This window comes from Lepidochelys kempii, chromosome 1 (genome assembly GCF_965140285.1).
Source record: "Lepidochelys kempii isolate rLepKem1 chromosome 1, rLepKem1.hap1, whole genome shotgun sequence".
NCBI classification, from domain to species: domain Eukaryota; kingdom Metazoa; phylum Chordata; order Testudines; family Cheloniidae; genus Lepidochelys; species Lepidochelys kempii.
Genome location: NC_136380.1, coordinates 98,873,718 through 98,896,541, shown reverse-complemented (window position 1 = coordinate 98,896,541; position 22,824 = coordinate 98,873,718). Strand labels below are relative to the sequence as shown.

Sequence of the window (22,824 nt, the reverse complement as noted above, 5' to 3'; positions counted from 1 at the left end):
TTCATTTGATAATGTTCATGCTCTTGGGTCTTGCTTGTCTATCATGAAATAGGCCATGACCCTGTAATTTTTGAGCCTTTAAGACAAGATACATGTGTGTCAGACACAGGCTACTTGCTGTTATCCGCATACTTTCTATATAAATTCCTTTTCCTCTAACTTGAGGAGCAAGACGCAAATGCATCCTAAACCACCAAACATAACTTTTGCCCCTAACAAATATGTGGTAGGGTGACCAAAAAGAAAGTTATAAAGCAACATTCGCTTCCCAGTCTTAGAGGAAGGTGGGAGAGCAGGAACCACTCAAATCATCTGTCCAGAGTTAGTGAATTGCAGGCAAGTAATTTTTCTTTTTCTAAGAATATCCAATTGACTGAATTCTTACCCTTGAAGAGTACAAAGTTTGAGGGAAGCTTTTTCCAAACAATGCATTCCCCAAATAGTAGAGAAACAAAGAGGCAGTTTCATGAAGCCAAAAGAGTTGTGAAGGCTTCCTAAACCTCTCCTGGTTTTATAATGTAGCCCTGAGCAGATTATGTTCATCATGGGCTTTGCAGCACCAATGCTTCCTTCATCAAGGAAACACTCTGTATCAGCACCTTGCCCCAAGCCAAAGAGCCTCATGCTTCAATTTTCTAGGCTGGCTCTGCATCTAGCTTCTGAAACAGGATATTTTCTTTCACAAGATCTACTGCATACATGGTGACATGGTTTCATTGTGACCTTTTAAAAATGCCTTAAAGGGCAAATCCTGTCCCCATATCTCTGCAGGCTCAGCAGACCCAACGCTGCAGAACCAATTCTACTCTCCTGCGTGGTCTTTGGGAGCAGGATTTCAATAGACCACACACAATGCACATTCCCTGTGTGCATGGAGGGTTTAGGGCAGGATGCAGAGGCACTAAGGTTGTGGAGCCTGACAGATATGATAAGATCCTGGAGAAACCTTACTGAATTAAGAATTTTAGAAACTCGTTGTATTAAATATGCAAATGTTTATGTACTATTGAGCGACTGCATGTATTTCCATAGGGCAGGGAGACCACAGCCCTCCAAGAACTAAGAACATGGGGGCATAATTAGGCAAATTCTCTCAGGCTGTAACACCTTCAGAGAGCTAACACCACCTGGAGAGAGACTCTCACATATTGGTTCAAACTGGATTCTCAAGGAACCAACAACTGGATAAATAGCCTGAGTCAAAACTCAGGGCTTTCTTTCTGATCTAACAAATGGACAGAACCTCTGGTCTAAGGGGGAACCCAAACCTTAGGGATGGGTTGGAAGGTCTTTTGCTCACTGAGGCCCCATAAGACTTGGGAGCTAGTTCTGAGTGAAAGCGGAAATGAACTGGTGAGCATGCAGATAGGTTCTTTTATTAGTTTTTAATATGTTGTCTCTGTAATGTTTTCACCTTAAGAATAAATGTGCTTGCTTATAAAGGGCTGTGTGGTAACTTAACTGTGGTAATAACACAATTTAACATTTCTGAGAAAAGAAGTGAAGCAAGCCTGTTTAGGTAGTCTTTTGCTGGGGAGGTCACAGTATAGTCAGGGAACTGTACCGCCTGGAAATATCCCAGTCAGAAGGGGGAGAGACATGTGTCTCCACTCAAGAAAGGCATCAGCTAGGGAGCCAGAGGCCTAGAGTGGTTGTCCTTGGTGGATCACAGAGGGGAATAGAGGTGCAGTTGCCGTCAACTGTGACAGAGCCTATTCTAGGACTGTTACTAAATTTGTTCGGTGCAAACCTAGTCTATACCATCACCAAGATAAAACAGGAACAGAGTAAAGGAAGATTAACTAGATGAAGCAGGGACATTCCTTCCTTCTTTCCTTTTATGATGAAGGGAGACTGATTGGGTGAATTCTTTTTTCCTTTTGGGACTGGGCTCAGTGCTTTGATATTTCCATTTGCTTCCAGGGGCCATGAGACAAAAAGAACAAAAATGGTTTAATCTGGGGATAGGAGCACCTGAGACTGCCCAAAAGGGAGCATCTTAGAGACAAGCCTGGTTCTGATCACTAGGAGAAGGGAAAACCCACAGTTGGAATGTCAGACACGAAAGGCAGGAGAAAAATACAATAAATGATGCTAATGAGGAAAAGGTTAATAAAACTATATTTTTTAAAATGCAGTCATTTAATGAAGTGGATATGAATTATTTCAGCATCGATAAGACTACCTCCATAAGATAGCTATCAAATTTAATAATGTTAGTCTTATGCAGGACCCCGTGGTTATGTACCCACACTAAAGGCCACATAAAAATTATCTTTCACTTGAAGATGTTACTTTAATCCACAAAAAGGGCCATTTTCCTCCTATCTTCCAGCTTTTCAGTTCATCTGCCCAACATTTTTGACATATCTGGAAGTTTAACGGGTTTCCTTGAGACAGAGTGGGAAGCATCAAGAGCCCTCTCTAATTCAGCACAGCAACAAGGGTGAGAGCTACCTGCCTTGCCAAACCTTCTCTCAGAGGTAGTGCACAGAATGAACTTAAGCATTTTCTTAGGGAGCAGGGGAGGTTTACAGAGGACAGCAGCTGCCATGTGCTGCTCCTGAGCTACACACAATAGATTCACTCATGTCGGCCTTAGCAGCTGCACAGCTGAGCAAGGGGGCTGCCACGTGATTCTTCAGTCTAACAGAATTTAGGTTTACTGAATGCCTTGTCTTGCAAGCGTCCACCTCCCCTTTTCCAAGACAGTTGTCACTGCTTGTTTCCAATCTCCTGTGTACAAACCATGAAGGAGGGATAGGCAGCTGCCTTCCCAAACTCCTCAACTCCAAAATTGCCTGATTAAGCATGTGGCTTAATTAATTGTTTAAAAAATTATTTCCAACTAAATTCTGTGGCAACTACTTTAATTTGTTTTTTGAATTTGAATGTAATGTGACTATTTTTATTTTCACTATTATTTTAATTTTACAATTATTTCAATAAAAATGAAGGTTATTGAATAATTTCAGAATTAATACAGATGCGTAATTTCCAATTTGCCTCAGAAACTGATGCATAATTTAGGTCAGATTATGCTGGTGTTGGATAATTCAGAAGCCTTGGCCTTGTTAGACATGTTGATGATCTCTTTCCAAATGTAATCTGAAAATGGATCTTTTCTCTGTTGTATATGCTTCTTAAGGCCATAAACAAAGGAAGAGAAATTATGACACAGCTTTTCTGTAATGTATATTCTATATTGTCTATTTGTTCTGTGAAGCATTTTAGAATACAATTTTGTATAAAAGATGCTACACAAAATAAAGACATATTGCATTGAAGTGAATTGATATGAGCAAGGCTATTGTCTAAGGCCTGGTCTACACTGGGGGCGGGGGTGATCGATCTAAGATTCGCAACTTCAGCTACGAGAATAGTGTAGCTGAAGTCGACTTATTTTAGATCGATTTAGAATCACTTACTTCGCGTCCTCGCGGCGTGGGATCGTCAGACGTCGCTCCCCCGTCGACTCTGCTTCCGCCTCTAACCGTGGAGTCGATGGCAGAGCGATCGGGGATCGATTTATCGCGTCTACACTAGATGTGATAAATCAATCCCTGATAGATCGATCACTACCCGCTGATCCGACGGGTAGTGTAGACATGGCCTAAAAGCATTTCGAGTTCTATAATTGATATAATAAGATTTCTAGATTGTCACTCTGTGTGTTGCCCTGAAGCCTAAAATGTCTGCTGAGTCAGCATGAAGCAATGGAAACAGCTACAAGATGGTTGAGAGCTCTTTGTGTTTAGAATATCACCAGGTTCAGCCATCATATTACAGTCCAGTTTTTAAGTTCTCAGCAATTTTTGGCTATTTTTTTAAAATATACTTTATGAATTACACCTGTATGACAGTATAGGCTTTCACCTAGGTTTTTTTTTTATAACCATCAAGAACTGGACAGACATTCCATGGGTTCCTACTTCACTACAGTGCAGCTGGAATATTAGTTGAGATAAATTACACCAATATAGAAACATATGTAATGCAATGTTCTCAAGTAAAAACAGAAGGAAAATGATGAAATCTTGGAACTGTATATGATTTCTTTACTCTTGCTATCTCTAACATTGAAGAGAAAAAGGACCACTGTGCTGGAAGCTGTACGAGACTAAGCAAGCAGCATTCTCTATGTGGAAATAAACTTAGGGGTTAGGTTCCATTTGAAGGCTCCTGACTAGAGCTGGGCAAAACTTGAAATTTCCATTCCATAGAAAATTCTGACATTTCAAAAAAGTTTCCCTTCCAAGTCAGAACAAAAACTAAAAATTTCCCATGAAAATTCCAAAAACTTTTTATTCTGGAAAATTCTAAACATTTCCATTTGATTTTTCCACAACAGAACAAAGCAACTAGCTGCCCTCTACACTAGGGGCAGCCCAGGGAGTCCCCCGCCACAGATCAGAGAAGCCCTTAGAACCTTGGTTCCAGCCAGGGGGCCTGGGCTTCCTCTCTGCAATTATGTGATCACATACTATTTTTTCCACAGGCCTCATTCAGTGCACAGGTTGACTGCACAAGGGGACAACTCAGCCACCAGAGCTGTCTGACTCTGCATGGTGAACAGCACAGAAGGATTTGTGTAGTCTATGCTTTGGGTCTCATTTACTCATGTTATTTTCAAAAAGAAAGCAAACAATTGGCTAGCAGATAGGGTTCATGTACGATTTTCATGCAGTATGTCATTGACACAAAATATGAACCATCAACACATGCTAATTCAATTTCTGTGCCCGACCGAGGATTTTTAAAAAACTGTCAGCTGATACTCTGTGGCTGTGACTGTCAGCTGATGTTGGCACCTATTCCTAGTGGCAATTCCAGGATTCCTGAGCAGGTCAGCAAATTTTTCCCAAGAGGAGTTCAAAATATTCACCCAGATGATTAAGCACTGCTACTACTTCCTCTTCAGAATCAAGTCTGGTATCACACTCCATCTGAGTGAAAGCACCTAGAGCCAGCAATCTCTTACTGCAGCTTCTGGGTGTTTCCAAGGACTAATGCAAAGGAGGAAGTGAAAAGCCTACTGATGAAAACAATGGTTCCCATTGATATCAAGGGGAAGAAACACCCTAGCAATTCCCTTTTTACATTTTTAAACAAGACTCTCATTAAATTTAAGTGTTCCCTTCTTCCAACATAAATGGAAAAGGAAACCAGCGTTGCCAAATTCAGGGGAAACCAGGGTATTCTCTTGCAGGGGGACAGATGGCTGCTGTTTTGCTTGTGGAAAAAAGGGGCAGAGATGAAAAGTTTTGTATGATGATTCTGTCCTTCCAGCCAGCATGAGTTAAGTTACTCAGGTGGAGGAAGCCCCTATGAAAATCCATGTGGAAAACATTGCTACTGACTGGAATCTTTGGATGTGCCTACACTGCAGCCTGGAGCATTCTTCCCAGCACAGGTATCATAGAATCATAGAATATCAGGGTTGGAAGGGACCTCAGGAGGGCATCTAGTCCAACCCTCTGCTCAAAGCAGGACCAATCCCCAATTAAATCATCCCAGCCAGGGCTTTGTCAAGCCTGACCTTAAAAACTTTTAAGGAAGGAGATTCCACCACCTCCTTAGGCAACGCATTCCAGTGTTTCACCACCCTCCTAGTGAAAAAGTTTTTCCTAGCGCTGCTTGTCCTAGCATTAAAAATTGCAGATAGCATGGGCGACAGCTTGGGCTGGCCATCTGAATACAGCCGGATCCTCTGGGTATGTTCTTGGGCAGCTGGCCCAACCCACCACCTGTGCTACCCCAGCTACACTGCTATTTTCCATAAGCTTTGTCACACAGAGCTAGCCCGTGTCTATCTACCCGGAGTAGGGAGCCTGGTCCCAACTGCAGTGTAGACATATCCTTTGTTTGTTTTATTTATTCCCCTGCCATCTGTATTTCCACTTGTTTGTGTCTCTGTTTTTGATCACCATGCTTCGCAAGACTTCACTAAGCGCTTTTTAACCAGTTTCTGTTGCAGAGACTCTGATGGGCAATGTTAACTACATGATTTGAGAACCTGAAATCCAGCAAACCTACAGGATCATCAACCTACTCTTCAGGGTAGTACCATGATGTTATTCATTACCTTACCATACCTTCAAAACAAAAACGAGAAGAATAGAAAACAGCTGAATTTTAAGCACACCAGTTGCCTGTGTTTTCCAGAATAAAACGTTTTGTCTTCTATTCCCAAACATCATCCCTCAGCATTTTCCTGATTAAAATGAGTTAGCTTTCAGAAAGGGATGTACAAAAGAATACTGTGCAAAACAAAAGGATAAACCCATGAATACACTATCACACTGGAAAATGTAATGTTTCTTTAAGAAAGCACTGTGTATTTCAGAGGTAGTATATCTCCCCTAGAATGCTATACATCAGTGGTCACGGTAACTTATATTACCAAACTTGAATTGCTTTTAAATTGAGTTCAGTTTACCGGTAGAACACCTATAAATAATCCATTCCAAATATTTTTTAAAATTCTTAAAAAAAAACAAAAAAAAGTTGGCATGTGATTCTACTCCTCTGCTAGGCCTGTGGTGCTGGGTGGGGTGGGGGGCAACAAGATAACTATGATGAAGGCCACTGCTTCTTCCTTTTCTCTTTGTGAGCAAATCTGCCTACTACCTCTTCAGTTTCATCTTACTGCTGCTGTTACTGGTAAACACCTTTTTGCAAAATTTGGGGATGAGTATACCTTTAAGCTCTCCCTGAGCAGTGCATGACAGTGATGCACCTGGCTATCAATAAAACAGTAAAAGTGACCAATGCACAAAGGGGTGTGCAGGCTGGCACACTGGGGATTGAACTGAGGATCCCCAAAATTGAAAGCATGAATCTCTACAGATCAAGCTAAAAAGCCCAGCTTGCATATGGAGAGCTACAAGAGACTCATATCCTCAGTAGATCGGGCACAGAGGGGAAAGGTAACACACAGTTACATCAGCAAACTGAAAAAAGAAAAGAAAAAATATTACTTCCTCTAATCTCTTTCTCTTGCATCTTAGGGGTCACTCATAACAACGGTAGGTATAATATTTTCAGAAGGAAATGTAATTTTCAAGTTGGCAGTGTCCCTTAAAATCTAGAGTGGACAGAGGAGTCCAACTTTCCATGTAAATATGAAGAATGCAAATATGAGTTATTCCTTATGTTACTGGCATTTTTTAGAAAATGTTTACTTTTTCCTTTTCACGGACTTCTCTTCAGCTGACTTTGCCCACTTGTGGTTTTAGTCAGTTTTCACGAACACAATGAGCTAGTCATTTACACACACTGTATGGAGAAAAGGATATTAACATATATGAACATTTGAAAACTGCTGTAATATTTTTTCCTTTTGGCATCCAAAGTTAGTTGTAAATCTTAACAAGCAGTCCACTACTAAAATGATTCTCACTCAGCTGGGTTAATTACACAATATTAGATACAAGAAACAAACACTGCAACACAAAACATAGCTACATCATTATTTGCAATAAATGTTAACTCTAAATAAGTGCAACCTGTCCATAAACACTTGCTATAAACTATTTAAAAATAAAATTTGATGGGTAAACATGAAAAAAAAATTCTCCATGAGAATTTTTTTTAAAAAAATATCAGCACTCAGTTAGAGTTTGGGATTTGTGAAAGAAAGCTTTAAAAGGAGCAAACCTGATTGGCTGTGGCTGTTGCGGCGAAGGGGACACTTGTTGCAGGAGTTGCTGCTGCAGAGACAGTGGCGGACGTAGCGCTGTGCATCATGGGTACTTTCAGGAGGGGAACCATGGAAGCAATGAACAGGAGGGTGTAGCATTATGGTAATAGAAGTGGTATTTTGGCATGGTGAATATCAGAGCAGCAAGCCATCATGGGTTAAACCAGCAGATGGCATGCAATCACAATGCAAAGCAAGAAAGCGTGGCAGAGAAATAAAAAAGGGAAAATAGCTTATTACAAGTACAATTAAAGGAAGTTTGTCAACACAATCAGTGATTCCCAGAAAAAGCAAAATAACTTATGATTGCTGGCATTATATTTAAGAATTTGACAAATTATTTCTTCCACTGAATGCATCTGATGAAGTGAGCTGTAGCTCACAAAAGCTTATGCTCAAATCAATTTTTTAGTCTCTAAGGTGCCACAAGTCCTCCTGTTCTTTTTGCGGATACAGACTAACATGGCTGCTACTCTGAAACCTGTTTTAAATTGGGCATCTACCAAAACAGCTTATTACTTTAAGCAAGAATTGTTCAATCAGTTGATAGACTATTTTTAAGTAGCTAAAACACATTAAAACACCATTCCTTAAGAAGTGAAATCTTTCATTTTTAGTATTGGGAAGGAAAGAAATCATTTATTATTTCTGCACATATTAAAAATAATTTATTTTCATTTACCAGTATTATAGGTTAAAAGTATATTTGCAGCCTTGCTTTAAACATACATACAATTTTTATATTTTTGTTTCTGGATTTATGTTCTGTTACCTCCCCATAACTGTTGGATTTTATTTGAGTTAAATTACTATCTGCTTTGAGGCAAACATCAGTGTTATAATTATTTTCCTGATTTAAATACTAATTTGTTTGATCTAAAAGAGCAAAGCAGATTGTGAAAATTTATTTTTTGTTCAGTTTTAATTTAAGGACAAATTTATCAATATGTGCAAAATTCACTCATGTGTGTGGCTGAAACTCAAGTGAGTAGCCCCATTAAAATCAATGGGACTACTCACTTGAATAAGCATTACTCACCTGAGTAATGTCCTGCTAATTTTGCAACCATAAAATATGTGCATTCAAATGCTTCAAATTTTAAAGTGGATTTGGTTTAATTAAGAGGGAATGCGATTCAGACCTTAGGTCTCAAAGTACTTTCAGTTACAAGTATTAAAATAAATGCTTCTGGGAAACTCTGATAAAACTTTTTAACACACAGCAAAAAGGAGAAATAGGCACACAACTATGAAACTTCAAAACACTGATGAAATTAGCTTGCTTTACCAATATTTTATGATTTTAGAAATACTATAAAATATAAAATATATTGAGAGAAATACAATTTTGAAAACTGAAAAGCAGATTGGAATCCATGATTTTATGCATTTGCAGTGTGGTTGTTATAGCAGGTGATGTCACATCTAAACTGCAATTTTAACCTACAAACAAATCTAAGATCCTACAAAGTCAATCAAAAAGCCAAATGAACCTTTAAATCTAGTAATCAAGTCATGTTTAAGATTTGCAAACAACTGAAAGTACAGTATACAATATAAAAGAGATCAATAAAGAAATTTAGAACCTACCAATACTGGTAGCGGGTGTCATGCACAAAACTGACCCTGCATGTCATGCAATGATAGGTGGAAAAAGTGAATAAAGGGAAGAAACAGGTTAGCTGTTTAGAGTTAACATTCAAACTGAGATTCAAGCATAACCAAGGATAAGCAGAAGTTAGCTTAACACAATCTTAAGGTCATTCATAGTTTTTGTGTTACAAGAGTGACTTTAAATAATGTTATCCTAAAATACTAGTACAGTATACCAAGACATATTTTGTACATCTGTGTGTGTATTTAAGATGGACCAGATTTCATAAACATCTTTCATATATTTTTTGCAGAAATAATGATTTTTAAAAACAATTTTTGATTGAATATTGGATTATCTAATGGCTGCTTAAATCCATTCAACAATTCAGACAGCATTATGTTAGCTACACAGATTAATGTTTATTAATTTTGCTGATACACAGCAGAGGAAAACATTTAATTCAATAGAAATTCTTATTATTCAGTGGAGATTTTGTTATCTGTGTTTAAATATAAACAAACACATTTTTAACAACAAATTACTAATGTTACTTTTATTAACAAAAATGCTAAAATGGCAGCTCTGGAAACTGAACCAATGCAGCGTGGCTAGTGACTGTGCGACATTCCACATGATGTCCTGCGAATGTGCCGCAAAAGTAGTCGGGGGTGGGGAGGCCTCTGTACAGCTGAGTTCAGTTTTTGTGCTCATTCAACTGTTATCCTTTCTGCTAAAGCGAATGAAAATAGATACGGCTTTTTAGGATGGTGAGTACAGTGTGTAGTGGGGAGAAGGTGAACGGTAGAGAGGAAGAGAAACAAAGTGGCATGTACAAAACACATTATGTGCTGAATATGTAGTAGTAGCATAAAGTAGATTAAGTTTGCAGAACTCCTGTTTGGTGATGGTAACAACCTTTTATGTATTTATTTATTTAACAGCAAAAGTAACTATGAATGACCTTATCATGAAGAATAACCCTCATACACTTTCCGGTAATCATAACAGTTCTAATAAACAGCATCTGAAGGAAAACAATACCCTCCTTGCTTTTCAGATCACAAATAACCATTCACGAAACAACAGAAAGTGCAGATGAAGTAGTCATACTAACTTGGTGTGTGTTTTGTATTAAAAGAGAACTACAGTACAAAAAAATCTAAGATAAGCAGTGTTACGAAGCCCCAAAACATTAATTAGGGAGTCATTGGTTAGGAAAGGCAGGGAAATTATATAAAATAACGTATCAGTTTTCCATATATTTTATAAGCAAAACCTGGTTCTAGCTGCAACATTTCTACCAAACATGTAGGACGTATTTAAAACTGATACTAGTTCAGGAAATATTGGTTTACCATTTTAAACTAAAGAATTAATTTCATGCTTCATAGGGTGTGCGATATTTATAGCCACAGCCCCACAATGGGAAGGTATAGATGTACTTAGAGCCAAGTTCCAGAACACACAGTTCCTCCTGGACTCCCTGAGAAGTGCAACAACTGTAGGAGCAACATGCACTGTCTTCTATGAAAGGGCCATTCTACCAGCCAGTGGAAAGGGTGTGCGCCATAGCTCACGTCCTCATCCCCCACCCCTCTGTACAGATATTAGTGATGCCAGATCTTCTGAGTTCTCCTGCTTGCTATGAGAACGTCTCCCATTCTGCCCTAGCTCATGTGCCGGGTCTCCTGGAGATGAGAGGCTCTTTGCATCTTTTCCCTTTTTTGTGCACCTGTGCTGAGACTGGATGACAATCTAGCCCCTCAACATCCTTTTACATCATGAATTTATAATAAACAAACTGTCACTCAATTTTGAGCTAATTTTGTACTGCTGGTTATGATGACTCCAGGGTTAACCAAAAATGTGAATTGAAAAGAAACAGCATGTGGAATAAAGTACCTGAGGAAAGATAAGCATTCTAAGTTTGGAAAATATCTGAGTGCTATCTTACTGAAGTATTTTCAAACTAGCTTATTTTTCAGGGTTATTTTAATGCATTTTACTCTAATTATATCCAATAGTGAAAAGCTCTGAAAGGCAGTGCCTATGAGGAGGAACAATGTACATCCCACCACAAGTTCTTATGGCTGTGATATGAAGTACATTTGCAGGGGGACTCTTGGACATTTGTAAGAACTGCATGCTCTTTCATTTCTCAAATTCCTTCAAACCTTCCCACAAATGTTAGCATATTTTCCTGCACATTTCCATTATAGTAGCAAGTTACAAAATGGTCATGGGATCTCACTGGAAATTACACAAGATTTTGGGATATTTTCAAAATTAAAATGAGTAAAACAAGTGCATAAAGTAAATGTTTAGAACATATTTTGACAAATATAGCACCAAATCCTGAGATCTTTACTAAGTTTTAACATACTTCTTATTCAGGCAAACTTCCACTGAGTTTGTATGATTTTTGTTTTTAAAAGATTATTGCAAAGCTATAAGAAATTACAGCATCTTGAATTCTTTTACTTGTTTAATTCATACTACTATTAGATGGTTAAAGACTATGATAAAAGATAAACAAATATATTCAAAAATAGAAAATATATTTGCTACAGAAAAATGTTTTAAATCAGCCTAAAAAATCATGGTTGATATACATACTAATACTGAAATTGCACGCTTTAATGCACTATACAGGGTATTTACTTTTAGATACTTCTCTTTATGAATAATATAGAGGATTTTATTGTAACTGTTCACTTCATTCATAAATCAGACATTTAAGTGGAATATTCTCCCTTCTTTCACAGTGTTGAAAGGAAGTCTCCACACCACATGTATGAGCTCAAGATGTTAGGCCTGATGGGGTTGTGGATTTTTCCAAATGACATGGTCTAGTTTTCTACAGCTCTGAACAACAATGGAATATTCATGTTACTAAAATTCCACTGTAGTTAAATCACTTATATTAAGAATTACAACACCAGCTATTAATTGCAAAAACTGGGGAGAATTTTGGATTATAAAATATTCCATTATGAAGACAACGAAGCAAGTTTCCCACATAAAACACTTCTGTGCAGATGGGGAGTGTTTTATCCCCATAGTGCATCTGTGCAGGAATTAGCAATAATTTGGCTGCTAGCGCTGCAGTTCTAGAGGGCAAAGGGTACTGTGTAGCAGGAGTATGTCCATGGCTGCCGAACAGTAGCGGTGGAAGAACAAAATACACCCGAAGAACAGGGATAGCTATTACCGATACTTTTCACACTTCCCCTTGTATCGCAGAAACATTATGCCTTCCCCATCAAGTTAATGACATTCCTCCTCCCCACCACCAAACACAGCGCTCATTGATGGACCCAACAAGCGACCCATTTAACATGGATATAAAGTACTCTGACATATGCAAAATAAGGACAATAACAGAAAATACTAAAGCTACTTAATGACACGATGAAAGTACCTCCTGAATCCTAATATTCTGCAGAAGGAATGAAAATAGTGTATTAAAATATTTGTGCATACTTGTCATGAATGTGTAGAGAATGGATCACACAGTTAAAAGTATATTCAATGTGATAAGCACTGTCTTATGGGGAGAATGCTTGAAGACGATTCTGTTTAGTGCAAATACAACGTACCTGCTGGGATAAACGCTGCATGTTGTTGCAACTGTGCATTGGCAAGAGCCTGTTGATAGTGCAAGACACTGGGACTAAAAACGGCACTGGCACCATTGCTTTTCTCCAGCGCTTGTCTCTTTGGTAAAGGGTGAAGCACGCCGGGAGGAAAGGCCTGTGGCAAAAGAGAATTTAATTAAACTGGCAGATTTTTCAAAAGATATACGTATTTTCTCATATAGATGAATAAAATATCGTAATGTACTTCTTAAAAAAGCTGTTAAAGATGCCTTGCCATGCACCTTAACTCAAATAATAGCAATGTACAATGAGTGAAATTTTGTTGTTGATCGCAAAAGCATGGTACTATTAACATAAACCTGTAGCACCACAACTACTGAAAAGGAAGGCCTTTAAAGCAACAAAAGTGGCATTTCCTCTAAATTTGGGCTTAAAATATTCTAGGAAGAAAAAACCACTTGTGTTTCATTGCCAAGTATTCTTTCTTAGTTAAATATTTTTCCTATTATTAAATACAGTGAGGGATTATAGCATTTTCAATTACAAAAGCAGTTATATTTAATTTTAACTTCTACGAAAAGGTATTTGAAAATGAAATCATGTTAGGAAAAAAACTAAATTGTTTGCATTTATTGCATATGAGAATGAGATGGATAAATATAATACTGAATTTTTTCTAAATTAATAATATATGATAGTTTTCAGTTGATGTTAAAAAAAAAGCAATACAAATTTCATTAGTTGCTTCTCTGAAAAGCTACATGCAAAGCAAAAGGTGAAAGGTCAAAGTACCAGGTCTACAGTTGCTTCGAGAGGCCGCTTCATTGCTTTGGCAGTCGACTGAGTCTTTTAATAACAGGCAGCGAGCACATGATGGCAGTGGGCCAATGGGATTCAAGCGAATTAACATACAGGTAAACAGCAAGCAGAGGTGCATCATGGGAACGGCATTGCATTGTGGATAGGTGAGAAGGAAAAAAATATTCTGAATGCAGTATACAACATACAAAACACTAGGCATGCACAACAACAAAAATGTTTTCTAAAGAAATGAATATTACACCTTGAATTAGTACTGAAGCAATAATGCATCTACTATACCTTAGTTAAAAGCATATAAGAGAGTAAAATATAGATGTTTGAAATTTAGGAAAGTTAATTAAAACAGCAGCTTGCAGACACCATTAAGCATACTATAATACTTCACAGAAACACATTGGTTTTTAGGATTTTCTTACAAGAATTTCTGGTAAGTTAGTTATGTCAAGTTAAAAAGCATAAAATAAATTTTCAACACTAACATTTAAAATATAAAGCACTAATGAGAGTTTTAATGCTTTAATAGAATTACTCACGTGTATGTTTGCTGGATCAGGGCCTTAGTTAATAAAATGTACATTTCAATAGACTTTGAAGTCAAAATATAAACAGTTTTCCTATTTCCAATATATAACAAGTTCATGTTATGTCTAATCACTAATTTATCAGTTTAATATTTTTTACTATAGCTGGGACAGTAACTTGGATTATCCTTTTTAATTTACCACATTACACTGAGAAGAAGCCCAACATTTTAAAACAAATATTTTCTCAGCTGTCATTCAGGAAAATCTTTACTAACTTTAGGAATCGGTGATAGAAAACAATACTATTTGTCAAGAGCATGTAATGTATAATTAGAACAGGAATTATGGTGCTAATATAGCATCATTTAAAAATATTTAAATGTAAAACAATGCTTAACATGAGCATAAATTTTATTACCTATATTTGCATTAAGAGATAAAAGATGAGGGCTAATTTGACTACATTCCAGCAGAAAAATTTAGTTGATGTTTTTCATCTATAACTCTTTTTAAATGGGAATTTTAAAAGAGTTTAATGAAAACATATGGAAAGGAGGGTTTCCTCATGAATCAGAAATCTGGTGTTTACACTCACAATAGGTAGCTCCTCAAAGTCCATAGGAGAAATGAATATTCAGACTGTTTCTATCCTTAGCTTCAGATATAAAAAAGTAGAACAATCATTAAAAAGGGAGGACAAGGTACTGAGAGCACCATGTCTAAGACAACTTAGGGTCACAGAACTTAGGCCAATGACAACATGAACATTTTGCAGGATAGCCCTTGCTTCACTAATCCTTAAAACATCTTTCAAAATTCATGTTTCTGTCTCTCCAATTATCACCTTGTATCTTTCCTTATATCTTTGCATCCAAAGTCCTTAAGCATGTCCTCTATTCCTGATGTCTTGACAACTTCTCCTCTAGCTTCTTCCTAGATTCTAAACCCTCCACTCTATGAGATCTGCTCTATCAAGGTCATTAATGATCAGGAAAGGAGGGTCCAGGGGTCAGAGCACTAGCCTGGGCTGTGGGAGACCCAGATTCAATTTCTGATCTACCACAAATTTCCTTTGTGACCTTGGGCAAGTCACTTAGGGCTCATCCACATGCTGCGGCAGTCCTCACCCGTGGGATGTAAGGTCTAGTCTGCACTAGCATGTCATGCACTAACTGGCCTGTGTGGAGCCTGCTGGTGGGCACTAAATGTTCCCTAGTGTGTGTTAATGTATTACCATTTGAAACAGGACTGTGTTAACACACACCAAAAAACTTCTAGCACGCACAAATAGTGTCCACCCTGACCGGTTAGTGCACAACACACTGGTGCAGACTAGAATTTACACCGCACTGGTGAGGACTAACACACGATGCAAATGAACCATTAATCTTCTGTGCCTCACTTCCCCAACTGTAAAATAGAGATAATAGCACTTCCTTACTCACAGCACGGTTGTGAGGATAAATATGTTGACAAGTTTGTGAGGCACTCAGATACTATAGTAATGGGGACCGTATACGTACAATAGTAAGATAGAGAGGCCAGATCTAAGGGTTTTCTGTTTATTTTCCTCCACCTTGACCTGCTATCTTTGAAAAAGCTGATCACTCCCTCCTCTCTCCCTTCTGTAAAATATCTAACAATGCCCATCCATCTTTGAACAGTATTCTGAGATCACTAGGGACAAAAAACTATATGAGTTTGAAATATTATGGCTGGATTTAATTATGGAAGGTGATGAACGGTGTCAACTCTCTAACTAAACTAACTAAATGGGCGTTGAAGGTGCTCAACCCATTACTATTATCATCCAAAACACAGATCTCATCCACTCTCACAACTTCCCCTATTATCTCTATATTTATGACTCCAGAATCTGCACTCCTTATCCTCTTCCCTCAGTTTAGACTTAGATCCACACAGTAAGCCAAAAGGGACCATTGTGATAATCTAGTCTGGGGTCCTGTATACACAGGGCATAGGACTTCTCTGAATTAATTCCTTTTGAACTAGAGAATACATTTTAGGAAAACATCTAATTTTGATTTAAAAATTGCCATTGATGGAGAATTTGCCCCAACTCTTGGTAAATTGTTCCAATGGTTAATTACCCTCACTGTTAAAAATTATCACCTTATTTCTAGTTTGAATTTGTCTAGCATCAACTTCCACTTGTTATATCTTAGGGTATGTCCACACTAAAAATTAGGTTGATTTTGTAGAGTCGATTTTTAGAAATCGATTTTATACAGTCGATTGTGTATATCCCCACTAAGCGCATTAAGTCGGCAGAGTGCTTCCTTAATACCGTGGCTAGCATTGACTTACGGAGTGGTGCACTGTGGGTAGCTATCCCACAGTTCCTGCAGTCTCCACTGCCCACTGGAATTCTGGGTTAAGCTCCCATACCACAGCAAGCATGGAGCCCGCTCAGCTCACCGCTGCTGTTGTGAGTATTGTAAACACCTCGCGCATTATCCTGGAGTATATGTAGAACCGGTTGAAGAGACGCCAGCACGAGGACGATTGTGATGAGAACATGGACACAGACATTCCTGAAAGCTCAGGCTGTGGCAATTGGGACATCATGGTAGAAGTGGGGCTGGTTGATACAGTGGAACGCCGATTCTGGTCCTGGCAAACAAGCACAGACTGGTGGGACTGCATAGTGTTGCAGGTATGGGATGAGTCACAGTAGCTGCAAAACTTTCACATGCGTAAGGCCACTTCCCTGGAACCTTGTGAGTTGCTTTCCCCTGCCCTGAAGCACAGGAATACCAAGATGAGAGCTGCCCTGACAGTTGAGAAGCGAGTGGTGATAGCCCTGTGGAAACTTGCAACACCTGACTGCTACCGGTCAGTCGGAAATCAATTTGGAGTGGGCTAGTCTACTGTGGGGACTGCTGTGATCCAAGTAGCCAATGCAATCACTGACATTCTGTTATCAAGGGTAGTGACTCTGCGAAATGTGCAGGTCATAGCGGATGGCTTTGCTGCAATGCGGTTCCCTAACTGTGGTGGGGCGATAGATGGAACACATATCCCTATCTTGGCACCTGATCACCTTGCCAACCAGTACATAAACCGCAAGGGGTACTTCTCAATGGTGCTGCAAGCACTGGTGGATCACAAGGGACGTTTTCACTGACATCAACGTGGGATGGCCAGGAAAGGTGCATGACGATCGCATCTTTAGGAACTCCAGGCTGTTCGAGCAGCTGCAAGAAGGGACTTACTTCTCAGACCAGAAAATTACCATTGGGGATGTTGAAATGCCAATAGTTATCCTTGGGGACTCCGCCTAGCCCTTGATCCCATGGCTCATGAAGCCGTACACAGGCAACCTGGACAGTAGTAAGGAGCAGTTCAACTATAGGCTGAGCAAGTGCGCAATGGTGGTAGAATGTGCCTTTGGACGTTTGAAAGCCTGCAGGCACTGTTTGATGACTAGGTTAAACCTCAGCGCAACCAACATTCCCCTTGTTATTGCTGCTTGCTGTGTGCTCCATAATATCTGTGAGAGTAAGGGGGAGACATTTATAGCGGGGTGGGAGGTTGAGGCAAATCGCCTGTCGGCTGATTTTGAGCAGCCAGACACCAGGGTGATTAGAAGAGCACAGCGAGGCGCGCTGCACATCAGAGAGGCTTTGAAAATCAGTTTCATAACTGGCCAGGCTACAGTGTGACAGTTGTGTGTGTTTCTCCAAGATTTCGTGTGTGAAAATACCTGTTCACACAGGTATGTGGATCCAAATGCTGGAAGCATTGCAAACACAATTTTCTTCAAACAGTTAAATTTCACTGGCAGGGACATCCAGTACAGGCTACAGTGTGACAGTTGTGTGTGTTTCTCCTTGATGCAAACCCGCCCCCTTTGTTGATTTTAATCCCTGTAAGACAACCACCCTCCCCCCTTCAATCACAGCTGGCAAAGGAAATAAAGTAACTGTTGTTTTGAAACCATGCATTCTTTCTTTATTAATTAAAAAAAAAAGTGAGATAACTGACAAGGTAGCCCGGGTGGGGGAAGGAGGGCGGGGCAGGGGAAGGAGGGAAGGACAAGGCCATATTGCTTATTGTAGCCACACTACAAATCAAAACTGTTTGAATGACAGCTTTCTGTTGCTTGGGCCAACCTCTGGAGTGGAGTGGCTGGGTGCCTGGAGCCTCCCCACTGTGCGTTTTTGGACGTCTGGGTGAGGAGGATATGGAACCTGGGGAGGAGGGCAGGCAGTTATACAATGGATGCAGCAGGGGTCTGTGCTCTTGTTGGCTTTCCCGCAGCTCCAACAGACGCTTCATCATGTCCGTTTGCTCCCCCATTAGCCTCAGCATCGCCTCCTGCCTCTGATCTTTGTGCTCACTTAATGCTTTCCTGGCCTCTGCCAATGAATGCCTCCATGCATTAAGCTGTGCCCTATCAGTGTGGGAGGACTGCATGAGCTCGGAAATCTTGTCATTGCGAGTGTGTTTTTTTCTCCTTCTAATCTGCGATAACCTCAGGGACGGAGATGATAGGGGGAGCATAGAAACATTTGCACCTGGGGGGAGATAAAAAGGGAGAGTAAAATTTAAGATGATACATTTCTGAGAACAAAAGGGAGAATCTTTCAGAGTGAATCAAGCAATTCACAGCAGACAGCACATGTGCTTTAGGTACAAGGTCGCATTTTGCCTTTTTATATTGAGCGCCTGCTGGTATGGTGACACATCACACATGGCTGGGCAACAGAATTTGGTTTCCAGGCAGCCATGGTAAGCCTTTTGGTATGCAGGGTTGCCTTCCTCCGCCTTCATAACATGTGGGAATGGTTTCAAAATGCAGAGCCATCCTTTCCCATAGCAAGCAATGCCTGTTGGGTTTCACATTTAAAAGGAGGGGCTGCGGTTTTCGGGGGGAAGTGCAGCACACACCTCCCCCTACCCCACTGCATGGCTAGTCTCCGGGATGATCCCTTTTCGCCAAGCACAAGCAACCCAGCGTGAACGGGGTCCTTTTACTGTTCCCTTACAAAAATTCCTCTATTCCAACCAAGTGACCATGAATGATATCACTCTCCTTAGGCTAACACAGAAAGTTATAGCCCGAATGTTGCTTGAATGCGACCAAAACCCAGGACCATTCGCTGCCATGCTTTGTGCTGCAATGATTCCAGACTACTTGCTACTGGATTGGCGTGGTAAAGTGTCCTACCATGGAGGATGAAATAAGGCAACCCTCCCCAGAAACCTTCTGCAAAGGCTTACAGAGTACCTCCAGGAGAGCTTCATGGAGATGTCCCTGGAGGATTCCTGCTCCATCCCCAGACACATTAACAGACTTTTCCAGTAGCTGTACTGGCCGCAAATGCTTCCCAATTCTTCAGGGCAAATCAAACACTATTACTTTTAAACCCTGTACTGTAGTTACAAATGTGCACTCACCAGAGGTGCCTTCTCCAGCTTCAGGGTCCGGGAACCCGCCTTGGGAGGGTATTGGCTCCAGGATGAAGAAAAGGTCCTGGCTGCCAGGGAGAACGGATTCTCCGCTTGCCTGCTGTGCATTCTCCTCCTCCTCCTCTTCCTCATCCACAAAATTCTCCTCCCTGTTGCGTGAGACTCCCCCCTTGCAGGTGTCCACAGACAGTGGTAAGGTCACCCCCTTTAATGCCATGCGGCTGATCAGAGAAGCGGCATGTATAGGGCTCTGACCCGGAGTGACCATTTGCCTCCTTTGTCTTTTGGTAGGCTTGCCTGAGCTCCTTAACTTTCACGCGACACTGCTGTGTGTCCCTATTGTAGCCTCTCTCCACCATGCCCTGTGCGATTTTGGCATATATATTAGCATTTCTTCTTTTTGATCGGAGTTCGGCCTGCACAGATTCTTCTCCCCATACAGCAATCAGATCCAGTGTCTCCCTTTTGGTTCATGCTGGAGCTTGTTTGTGATTCTGGGGGGACTGCATGGTCACGTGAGCTCGCCACGCTGACCAAACAGGAAATGAAATTCAAAATTTTCTAGGGCTTTTCCTGTGTACCTGGCTAGTGCATCAGAGTTGAAAGTGCGGTCCAGAGAGATCACATTGGAGCACTCTGGAATAGTTCCCGGAGGCCAATACCGTCAAATTGCCCCAAATTCGACCCAGCAAGGTCGATTTCAGTGCTACTCCCCTTGCCGGGGAGGAGTACAGAAGTCGATTTTAACAGCCCTTTAGGTCGACAGAATGGGGTTGGTTGTGTAGATGCATTCATTTAAAAATCGACCTAATGCAGCTAAATTCGACCTAACCCCGTAGTGTAAACCAGGGCTTAGTGTGCTAGATCAGTGGTCTCCAAAGTGGGGTGCGTGCACCCCCCGGGGTGCGCCAGAGAATCCCAGGGGGTGTGCGGCTGGAGGAGTGCCGCTGGACGGCACTCTGCCGTTTTTTTTCTTTGGCGGCAGCTCTGCACACCTGCAGCAGGACTTCCCCTCCGGCGGGACGCCTGCGACAGGTCTTCCCTCCTCCTTTCTTCGGCTGCACTGTGGGGGTGCGCGATCCAAAAACTTTGGAAACCACTGTGCTAGACTGAAGAGCCCTCTACTATCAAATTTCTGTACCCAATTTAAGTACTTATAGACTGATCAAATCACCCCTCAACCTTCTTTGTTAAACCAAATAGATTGAGGTCCCTGAGTCTTTCACCATAAGGCCGTTCTTTTAATCCTTTAATTGCTCTTGTGGCTCTCTGAACCTCCAATTATCTCCAACTATCAACATTGTTTTTGAATTGTGGACACCAAAACTGGACATAATATTCTAACAGCAGACGCACCAGTGCCCAATACCAAGGTAACACAACCAAGGATTGCAACAGCCATTTTGGCCACAGTGTCACACTGGAAGCTCACACTGAGCTGATTCACAACTTTGCATTGGTCTTGCATACATCTCAACCTGTTTGCTCCATTGCAAACTCCCTTCTTTGAATCCTTTTGCAGGCTTTTCCCTTGCCTTCCAGATCAAGTCAAGCTACTAGTGCTCAATTTCAAGGTTCTATAGTAGCAATGTCTCTACCTATAAGGCAGCTCTTGTTTCCTCCTTGTCTCTCCTGCCCGCCATGCCTTTCGCTTGACTGTCCACTTCTTCCTCATATCTTCACAACCTTCTTCCCTTTCACCCCTACGCTTGAAGCCTTGTTCACCAAAGAACCTCCCTCTCACCAATCAAACCCCTCTATAAAACTATTTCTTCCACCAGCCCTTTCCATAATAACCAACCATTGGAGAGAAACAAAAGGAGAGAGGTGGGAGAAAGAAAACAAATAAAATTAACTAGCCGCATGAAGTCTCTATATTTTATCTACCACATATACTTTATGTATACTATTATGAGGTGTGTTTAAGGTATGGTGAATATTTAATTTCATTTAGATTTTGTGTTTTTCTGAATGTCTTCTTTCACGTTTCTTACTGCACTGAACACACTTTTAGTGCTCCATAAATAATGTAATGATTATACTAATGGATCACACTGTCTTCAAATTCACTTAACAAAGCACAAAAATACCAAAACACTGGTTTTCATCTATAAATAGTCTGAGCTCTGGCTATTTCACAGACTGCCCATCTCCTTGCTTTTACCTCAAAAGCTGAGATCAGCTAAGGCAGGGCAAACTACGGCCCACGGGCCACATCCGGCCCTCCAGACAATTTAATCTGGTCCTGGAGCTCCCGCTGGGGAACGGGGCCCGGGGCTTGCCCTGCTCCCGCACCCCAGCTGGGAAGTGGGGTAGGAGGCCACTTCGCATGTGCGTGCTGAGGCTCCTGGAAGCAGCAGCACGTTCCCCCTCCAGCTCCTACGTTTAGGGGCAGCCAGGGGGCTCTGTGCGCTGCTCCCGCCCCAAGCGCTGCCCCCTCAGCTCCCACTGGCCGGGAACTGTGGCTAATGGGAGCTGCGGGGCGGTGCCTGCAGACAGGGCAGCTCACAGAGCCGCCTGGCCGCACCTCCACATAGGAGCCAGAGTGGGGACATGCCACTGCTTCCAGGAGCTGCTTGAAGAAAGCGCCGCCTGGAGCCTGCACTCCTGACCCCCTCCCGTGCTCCAGTCCCCTGCCCCAGCCCTGATCCCTCTCCCGCACACCCCAACCCCCTGCCCCAGCCTGGAGCCCCCTCCCATACCCTGAACGTCTCATTTCTGGCCCCTCTCCAGAGCCTGCATCCCCAGACAGAGCCATCATGCCCTCCTGCACCCCAACCCCAATTTTGTGAGCATTCATGGCCCACCATACAATTTCCATACCCAGATGTGGCCCTCGGGCCAAAAAGTTTGCCCACCCTCGAGCTAAGGCATTTAAGGAAAAGTTACTAGGTTTAAATGTCAGGGGCTAGAGGTAGGGTAATTCCTAAAGGAGTCTTGAACTCTGGAATTCACTGACCCCTTGGTCTGCCTGGGATTCTTTCCTGGAGGCACAACACCGAAGATGTACCCTGAGGTAGTGGGGACAAAGGTGACTTTATCTCATCTTAACTCTATTTTATGGTGGCCCTAGAGCAGTAGTCACCAACCAGTCGATCGCGATCGACTGGTTGATCCTGGGGACTCTCCCAGTTGATCACGATC

General features: G+C 41.2%; 1 protein-coding gene and 1 long non-coding RNA gene across 15 annotated transcripts in view; both read right to left on the bottom strand.

The window, feature by feature from the left end:
• The window catches only part of MBNL2 (muscleblind like splicing regulator 2), a 156,550-nt gene that overhangs the window by 16,441 nt on the left and 117,285 nt on the right, over positions 1-22,824 (bottom strand). For 2 of the 14 annotated variants that reach the window (XM_078853386.1, XM_073348188.2), the window contains 4 exons: positions 13,691-13,744; positions 12,899-13,052; positions 9,293-9,328; positions 7,660-7,754 (listed from right to left, as the gene is read on the bottom strand). In XM_078853386.1, coding sequence (XP_078709512.1) covers positions 7,660-7,754; positions 9,293-9,328; positions 12,899-13,052; positions 13,691-13,744 — 339 coding nt within the window. The remainder of the gene's footprint in view (positions 1-7,659; positions 7,755-9,292; positions 9,329-12,898; positions 13,053-13,690; positions 13,745-22,824) is intronic. The other 12 variants (XM_078853392.1, XM_073348205.2, XM_078853394.1 and 9 more) reach the window with 7 other exon arrangements.
• LOC140912912 (uncharacterized) lies at positions 18,194-22,205 on the bottom strand. Its single transcript, XR_012159413.1, has 2 exons — positions 19,669-22,205; positions 18,194-18,785 (listed from the first exon to the last, which is right to left on the bottom strand). It is a non-coding gene; the product is annotated as an uncharacterized LOC140912912 (long non-coding RNA).